This window comes from Ceratotherium simum, chromosome 6 (assembly GCF_057802395.1).
Source record: "Ceratotherium simum simum isolate JZ-2026a chromosome 6, ASM5780239v1, whole genome shotgun sequence".
Taxonomy (NCBI): Eukaryota; Metazoa; Chordata; class Mammalia; order Perissodactyla; family Rhinocerotidae; genus Ceratotherium; species Ceratotherium simum.
Window position 1 is genome coordinate 90,773,344 of NC_141905.1, and position 8,377 is coordinate 90,781,720.

Consider the following 8,377-nt stretch of genomic DNA (forward strand, 5'->3'; position numbering starts at 1 on the left):
CTCAGGGTCCTGCCCTAACAGGGGCAGAGTGGGTCACAGCCTCACTAGTGTGCACCTCGCCTGCCATCCTGCTGAGTAGATGGTGTGCGATGCTGAATCAGCATGCCCCTGCTCCTGTCCCAGATCTGAGGAGCAGTGTCTACGCAGAGGCCCCAGAATCGTGCCCAGGTCTCAGGCTGCCCTGAGTCCTGCACGGCACATGTGAGGGCTCACGGCCCCTCCAGATCACTCTGTCAGGTCAGGAGGGCCACCCCTGAGTGACTCAGGTCCAGGTGGTTGGGGACCAGGGAGCCCCGAAGAGCTCAGACTCAGGGTCGATGGTGGCCAGGGCCCTGGGCAGTCCGAGGTAGTGTTTGTAGCCAAGTCTCTCTCTGGCCTTGCTGGAGCCAGGATCCCCCGTGGCCATTTCCTCCAACCTGAGGGCACAGTAGTGTGGCAGAGTGCACAAGGAGAGGCAGAGTGAGCCGGGGGATTGGGGGGTGTGCAATCGAAGCGTGCGAGCCTCGTGAAGAGGAGGCCCTGGCAGGGACAACAGCCAGCTCAGCTCCCTGTGACCCGAGACCCCGGGCTCAGCCCAAAGGGGTCCAGGGAGATATGCACCAAAACTGCGTGTGGCTCCTTCCAGCCCTTTATGGAAGTCAGGAGTGGGGGAAGGCAAGGCGGAGGCCCACCTGGCTGGCTCTTCCCATGCAAAGCCCCTCCCCTAAGCTCTCCCACCCACTCTCCCCGTGTCCACAAGGGAAACAAACCCTTTGGACAGCGCTGAGCTTAGGTTACCTCTCTCTGCTCCCTGGTGTCACTAGGCAATACTGCTTACGCAGAGTGACTGCTGGTGGGTGGGAGGTGTCCAGACTGGGAGGGCGACAGCTGAGGTCAGTCGTGCTGGGAGCCACAGGTCTGGCTTCCCTGATGCAGCAGTCCTGGTGGGGACCCCGGGTGCTTCCTTGCAGAGCTGTGACCAGAGACACTGGCTTGCGGGGCATGGGCTCCTAAGCCAGGCGGTGCCCTCCAACCCTCATCCCCACACACCTGAGCTGCCCCCATGACCAGCTGCATCCCTGTCTGACATCCTTCCTGAGTGGGCGGCTGACAAGGGTGTCTGAATGTCTGGTTGAGCCCAAGAGCCTTTGGGGGGCACTGGGGCTCCCCAAGGAAAGCTTGGACTGACTGAAAAAGGCTGTGATATCGCAATTTATAATAAATACATATCTAGTCTTTGTCCCCATTGCTGGCACAGAGCTCCTAAAACTCTTGGAATTTCCTGAGAGGAGGGCAATGAAGGTGTCTTTTATTATGTTAATGAGGTGACTTTTGGGAAGCCCCCAGGTCAGCTAAGGGTGGGGCTGGCTGCCAGGGGAACTGACACTGACCTTGGAGGAACTTTCAGTGCCACCCCCGACCTCTGGGAGGGGAGGGGGCTGGAGATTGAATTGATCGCAGTGGCCATGATTTAATCAATCGTGCCTGTGTCATGAAGCCTCCGTAAACACCCAAAAGCAAAGGGCTCAGAGAGCTTCCGAGACGGTGAACAGGTGGAGACGTGGGGAGCGGGCGCACTCAGAGCACAGAAGCCCCTCGCCCTCTCCCACGCCTCGCCCTACGTGCTCTCCCATCTGGCTGCTCCTGAGTGCTATCCTTTCATACCTGGCGATCGAGTAAGTGAGACGTTTCTCTGAGTTTTGTGAGCCGCTCTAGCAAATCAATCAAACCCAAGGTGGGGGTCACTGGAACCTCAGATCTACAGCCAGTTGGTCAGAGGCACAGGTGACAGCCTGGACTTGCGAGTGGCATCTGAAGTGGGGGACAGCCTTGTGGGACTGAGCCCTTCACCTGTGGGGTCTGACGCCATCTCCAGGTAGATGGTGTCAGGATTGACTGAATTGTAGGACACCCAGCTGGTGCTGGAGAATTGCTTGGTGGTGTGAGGACCACCCCCTCCACATTGGAATTGGTGACCAGAATCACTAAAGGCCCTGGTGCTGATACAAAATGGACAAGAGATTGAGCATTCACGTCACCAAAGAAAATAGACGGAAGGCAAATAAGCCCAGGAGAAGATGCTCAACACTAATCATCGGGGAATGAAAATTAAAACCAGAGGTGACACCAAGACACGCCTGCCCATTAGAGCAACCAACACGAAAGACCAGCACGGAGTGCGGCCGAGGGTGACAGTGAGGAGGAGCTGGAACTCTCATTCCCTGCGGGCAGGGATGTAAACTAGGACAGCTACTTGGAAACTGTTTGGGAGTTGCTAAAAAGTTACCCATACACTTAGCGTACGACGCAGCCATTCCACTCCTAGGTGTTCACCCAAGAAATGAAGGCTCGTGTCCACACAGACTTGTGCATGCACAATCACAGCACGCTTATCTGTGACAGCCCAAACCTGAAACAACCCAGCACCCACCACCAGGTGACCGGATAGAAGGTCGTGGTGTGTCTGCCTGACGGAATACCGCTCGGCAACCACGGGGAATTACCCGTATATACAACATGCACACGTGCCAGGATGATCACGCTGAGGAAGAAGAGCCAGACAAGAGTATGCACTGGACTCCATTCATGTGAAATTCTAGAAAGTGCACACTACCCTTAGCGACAGAAAGCAGACCAGTGGGATGGGGCAGGAGGAGACCGGGGGTGGGGGTACAGGCTGCCAGGTTGTAGAGTGCAGACAATATCCAAACGTATTTCACTGTGCACTTTAAGTGTGTACAGTTTATTACGTGTCAATTAGACCTCAACAAAGCTGTTTAAAGAAAGGCCCTTGTGTGGCTAGAAATGGCCATGGGGTCAAGGCTGAGGTGATGCCCTGGTAGTGATGGGCCAAGAATAGGGTCCCTTCCCAGGCTGAGCTCCAGATCTCCAACTGGTGGGCTTGTCTGCCCTCCAGGCTCCTTGACATCTGGGATGCCTCCCCCAGGCCCTGGGGGACCCAGAGGCCCAGGAGCCCCTGGTCATCCCAGCTCCCACACCCAGGCGGCTGTAGGAAGGTCTGGAGGAGCAGGGAGGGGTCCTCAGGGAAAGACTCTGGGGTCCAGGACAGTGGGGGGCGGGAATCCCTCCCCCGTGAGGCCAGTCTAAGCATCATGCCGGGAAGCCATCGCAGACTCACAGGCACCCCTTCTGGCCGGCCCTCTGCTTGGACACCGGGTGTCCTCCCATCCTTGACTCTCGTTTCCCAGGACAGCTCAGGCTCGTGGATATTTGGTTAAGAACTCAACCACAGGACAAGGGAACAGAGGCACAGCCCAGCCCGCGCCCCAGGCAGCTCAAGACCTACACCCGGGCTGCCCTCCCCCACCCTCGCCAGCACCCCGACACACGGTCACCTCCTAGAGCCTCCAGACCAGCACCCACCACCTGTCCTCCTGCCTTTGGGGCTGAAGGAATGGCCCTGGTCCCCTCTTCAAGGGCCACCTTAGTGTCTGCAGCCGAGGGGGCTGATGTAGAAACCCCCACCCCACTCAGGGCTGCATGGGCAGCCGCTGCACCCACCTCCTGGCCTCCTGCAGGTCGCTGTGTTGCCATGGCCCCCGCCCAGGTCCCCAGGCCCCCAGGTCACAGCCCCGGCCCCCAGGTCACAGCCCCGGCCCCCAGGTCCTCTGTGCGGTTTCCCCCCATGAGGGTCTCTACCTGTGAGCTCTTGCCCCAAGCCCAGGGACTCGCCGAGTCAGGCAGCCCAAACCCACTGGGAGGAGGGAGGCCTGATTTCCACCTGAGGGTTCATGGAGGGCGGGTGGGGGGCTGCTCTCTGAGAAGCCAATGGCCTCCCTTGTGCTCAGCACCACACAGGCCTTTGTGAGTGAGAAAAAGCTGCTGTTCAAACCTTTAGACGGAACATTCACAATCACTATACTTTGCCGTCATTTTCATAAATCGAGGGAATCCCAGCCCCCGTCAGCAGGGGCCCCCAGGACCCGCCCCTGGAGCCTCCAGCTGGGTGAGGCCTGGGTGCTGCCGGGTGGGCCTGCTGGTGGCGTTGTCGGGCTCAGGAGTCCAGATCCCTCTCTGGGCCTGGGGCGGTCTTCACAGGCCTAGAACAGGGCATCGGGGGCCAGCACCCCCTTCTTGAGGATGAGGTTTCCGTAGAGAGCCGTCTCCCTGCATAAGGAGCTGAGCTGAGAGCCGGGCTGGGCGGGAGAGGGCCAGGGTGCCCAGATCCCTGCTCCACCACCCACCTTCATCCCACCGCAGGACAGGCCCAGGGACCAGCCTTCAGGCAAACCTCCCCCTCCGCCCCCCGCCACCCTCCTGTTCCCTGGGGGACATCTAGTCTCAGCCAGGGCAGAAACTGAGTGGGAGTGGGGCGCGGGGGGAGGGCCCCACACTCGGCCCAGACCCAGCTGGATCCACCCAACCAGCTGGACCCAGCGGACCCAGTGGACCCAGCCAGAACTCACCCAGTTGCTACAACAGCAAATGCCTTTTTGGCCCGGTTGTAAAACTCAAACCTCTCTATCTTTGCCAGGGTGCTCTGGAAGGCAAAATAGCACGGTGCACAGAAACCCTCAGTCCAGCAGGCACAGGGGCACCACGAGGTGTGGCCTCTCTGAACTCCATTTCTCTGGTTCTCCTGGTTGGGGTCCTGAGGACGCCCACCCTCTGACCTCCGAGGACTGGGCAGGCTGGGACATGGGGGGCTGTGGTGGGCAAGGTGCCTGCCTGGGGCCCTTGCATCCTCTGAGCTGCCCTGGAGGAGTGGGGACCACTGTGCAGGACAGGAGCCCCAGGTGTCCCCTCATCAGATAGGCCCTGCCCAAGACCTCCAGTGGGTGGTCCCAGGAGGACAGGCCCGTCCCCTTGAAGGGTGGAGGGTGACACATAGCCTCAGGCCAGGCATCTGGCCACAAGACAGTGGCCAGGGGTACCCCGCTTCCCATGGCTCCACTGGGACAGGCTGGGTGGGTGAGGGCCCCTAGGCAGAGAAAGGTGAGGATCCTGGAAGGGAGACTGGGGGCATTGGCACGGGGGTGGCCAGACCCCCAGGGTCACTCTTCCGTGGGGGGTGAGCAGGTGCCCGCACAACCATGGGGTGGAGTTTGGGGTCCTGGTGGTTTGCTCCTCCTGGGCCTCCAAGGAGGTGTAGAGGGTCCCCTTTCGGGTGGGCGCCACAGGCTCACCGTGCAGCCAGCTCCGAGGAGGATGGACTGGTAGCTTCTCCACACTGGGGTCTGGAGGCCCCTCTCCCGGTCACTGGGCTCCAGCTCCATGACAGCAGCCTGGAGATGGAAGGGGTCACCTCTGTGCCCACCCACCCAGCCACCCTTGGCGCCTCAGGCCCCTGAATTGGGTGATGGTTCAGGGCTCCTCTGATCAGCATCAGGGCCCTTTGGAAACATGTGCCCCCCCGCCCCCCACAAGTGGGTCCTCTGAGGTCTGGCAAAGGGGAAACCGAGGCCTGAGCAGCGAGGGGACAGCATGGCAACGAGGGCCCTCACCGGGCTCTCCACATAGGTGTCCAGCGGCAGCAGCTTCAGCACGGCCTCCAGGAGCTGTGGGACGCCCAGGCCTGAGGGCAGAGTGCCAGCCTCAGACTCCCGCCCTCTCCCACCCAGCCACCAGCTGCCAACACCACCTGCCTGCACGACTGTCCATGCCTTGCACACTGGATCCCGCTAAGTGGCCAGCAAGGACAGATTGGGCCCAGGACAGATGAGGAACCGCAGGCACCTCCTTGCCTGCCTGGTGACACTTACTGAGGTCACACTGGCATCTCCCCGCCCTGGCCACGGTGCCTGTCACTGCCCCAGCACTGGCCATCCCCTCACTCTGCACCACGCAGGTTGTTGGTGGTGACCCAAACACCCGTCCACCAGGAGGGGCCACCTCCTTGACCCCGGAAGGCCCTGGAGATGACCCCCGGGGTTGCCACCTTTATCCTGTGACGAGGACAGTGGGGTCTGGGAAGGGGCCTCTCTTGCCCAAGGCTGCCCCCAAACGCCCCCCTGGGCTCTGAGGCCCCCTGCTCTCCTGTAAAGCTGGTTGGTGATCGTTGAAGTGATGCTCTCTGTACAAGATCGGGAAACAAAGTAGCCTGTTAGAGGAAGAACCTTGATCTCACCATGTAGAGGAAGCCTTGCCCCTGTCTGAGTACGGTCCCTTCTGCCTTTTTTCTCTGCATTGCTACATGATCAGGCCTTTCTGCATACATACAGTTGGCCCTCCGTATCCGCATACAGAACACGTCAAAACAAAGGGCTGACTGAAGGACGTGAGCATCTGTGGATTTTGGTATCCTTGGGGGTCCTGGACCCAATCCCCCACAGATACCGAGGGACGACTGTAGTGACACTAACTCCTAACTGCTTGCTTTCCACTGACAAGCAGGCTGTGTGTCACTTTTGGTGGCTGTACCGTGATTTACTTAAACAATGCTTGTGGTCCTTTCCCACGGCCTACCTTGTCCCACCTCCTTGGGGAGGAGAGCACCTCGGGTGACCGGGCCCACAGCGTAAGCCAAGGCATGGCTGGCTCAGCTCCCTGAGCACAGGGTAGAAGCCGAGACCACGGGGTCAGGAACGAGCAGCCCACCACGCAGGCCTGGGACCACTGGTCCGCTCCATCCAGAGAAGCTGAGTGTACCCCACACTTCACATCTCTGTGCCTCAGTGGCCTCAACTCTGCAGGGAGAGTTGTGTTCCTGCTTCACAGCATCACTGGGGTGGGGGTGGGGCAGCCAGGCATGGCTGGAGCCCAGTGCCCATTCAGGCAGGACATGACCAGGCAGGGTGCTGGTGCCCTCACCCCACGCCCCCAGTTACCTCTGGTACTACTAACTCTGCTTCTACCAACCCCAGGGACCTGGCTCCAGGCGCCTCTGAGCTTCACCTCTTGCCCATCCCCAAGGGTCAGAGACCCAGCGTGTGGACGCCTGGGGCCTGTGAGGCCAGGTCACCAGTGCTGGCATTTCTATAGCACCGTAAGAACTGAACACTTGACCTGGGGCGGGGGGGCACCACTGTTCAGCCAGCTGACAAGGTGCCAGGCCTCAGTTTCCCCATTTGCAAGAAGTCACCAAGTGGAGTCTGAGATGGAGCAGGAGGCCCAGGCTCACCTCTGGGGGCTGGGGGCTGCAGGGAGAGTCTCGAGGATCTGGTACTGGGATTTCCTGGGTCACTGGTGGGTGCTTGGTAATGGATGGGGAGCCGAGGGCCAGGATGACTGCCCAACTTCCCCAACCCCACCGAGCAGGAGGTGGTGGCTCACCGTCGGCGCGGATCTCCTCGGGGCCACACCTGCAGACGGCGGAGGTGGGGAAGTTCACGTCTGCAAGAACTGAACAGCGGGCCGGTTAGACACCCTCCCCACCGCGCGGGTGGGTCTGCGCAACCCACCCTCCCACTGCGCCGGAGGGGGGGCGTCAGACCACGCCCACCGCCCTCCCCCCACGCTGGTCAGACAGACCGGGAGAGGGAGCGGCCAGGTGCAGGAGACTCTGCTGGCGTTGCCGCGACCAGGGCGGAGCTCGGACCGCGGCCTCCACCCCGGGTCCGGCCCCGCAGTCCCCGCCCCAGGCCCACGGCCCCAGGAAGAGAAACCACCGCAAACGTCGGGGGGCAGCCCCGGGCCGGCGGGGGTGGCCCTCGGGGCCGTCTGTGGAGGGGTCTGCAGTCTGGGCGGCACGCAGGGCCTGGGGCCGGGGGAGGGGCCGGACATGCCCGGACGCAGCCCCGCCCGGACCAAGGGCCTCCGTTCTCGTGACCGCCCGGGGCCAACCGAGGGCCTGGCCGCCCGCCCGGGCCTCAGTTTCCTAAGGAATGCGGACGGGGCGGCCGGAGCGATGTCGCCGCCCCGAGACCCGAAGAGGACACGGCGTGGGCCAGGCCCCGCGCGCCCGCCGGACTTCTGCCCCGGGGTGGGGGTCCCCGAGGCCCCGCCCCCGCCGCTCTCACCGATCTCGTCTCCGTGCCCCATCCGCGCCAGCGCGAAGAGCAGCTCCGGGGACAGCACCGCGGGGACGCCCTTTAGCACCACCATGCTCGCTGGCCTGGGGGGCGGGGCCTGGAGAGGGCGGGGCCTGGAGGGAGGGGCGGGCCTGGAGAGGGCGGGGCAGAGCCGCGGGCCTGGAGGGGGCGGGGCATGGAGGGAGGGCGGGGCCGAACCGCGGGGGGCCTAGAGGTGCGGGGTCGACAGAGGACGGGGCAGAACCGCGGGGCCGCGAGAGGGGCGCGTGCGGCTGGGCCCTTCGTGGCGCACCGAGGACGTCGCATCGCGCAGGCTGAGCCAGGGTAGGGGCGACACACGGCCCAGGCCCGCAGGCGCCTTTCGGGCCTCGCGCCCCTCGCCAGGTACAAGCCCAGGGCGCCACATGTCATTGTGGTCGGGGCTCCCCAGCGCCCTCCCCGCAGCCGCCCCACGCCCTGCCGGGTCC

At 62.5% G+C, this 8,377-nt stretch overlaps 1 protein-coding gene across 3 annotated transcripts; it reads right to left on the bottom strand.

Annotated features, from left to right (window-relative positions):
- Positions 1-2,701: 2,701 nt before the first annotated feature.
- Positions 2,702-8,017, bottom strand: FUOM (fucose mutarotase). 3 transcript variants are annotated; one of them, XM_087432910.1, is made up of 6 exons: positions 7,899-8,017; positions 7,061-7,281; positions 5,445-5,498; positions 5,127-5,225; positions 4,407-4,480; positions 2,702-4,107 (listed from the first exon to the last, which is right to left on the bottom strand). In XM_087432910.1, the coding sequence occupies exons 1-6, from the start codon at positions 7,981-7,983 to the stop codon at positions 4,041-4,043; spliced, it is 600 nt and encodes a 199-aa protein (XP_087289036.1). In that variant the 5' UTR covers positions 7,984-8,017; the 3' UTR covers positions 2,702-4,040. The 3 variants fall into 3 exon arrangements, with proteins under 3 accessions (XP_087289036.1, XP_004438908.3, XP_087289037.1); XM_004438851.3 differs by having other exon boundaries at positions 5,445-5,515; positions 7,213-7,281; positions 7,899-8,016; XM_087432911.1 differs by lacking the exon at positions 5,445-5,498.
- Between the last annotated feature and the right edge of the window lie 360 nt (positions 8,018-8,377).

Coding starts and splice junctions, on each gene's coding strand:
- FUOM (XM_087432910.1), bottom strand. CDS start 7,983: ATGGTGGTGCTAAAGGGCGTCCCCGCGGTGCTGTCCCCGGAGCTGCTC. Junction 5,499..7,060: donor GCAGCCCCCAGCCCCCAGAG/GTGAGCCTGGGC, acceptor GGCGTCCCACAG/CTCCTGGAGGCCGTGCTGAA. Junction 4,481..5,126: donor TCCTCGGAGCTGGCTGCACG/GTGAGCCTGTGG, acceptor TTTGCCTTCCAG/AGCACCCTGGCAAAGATAGA.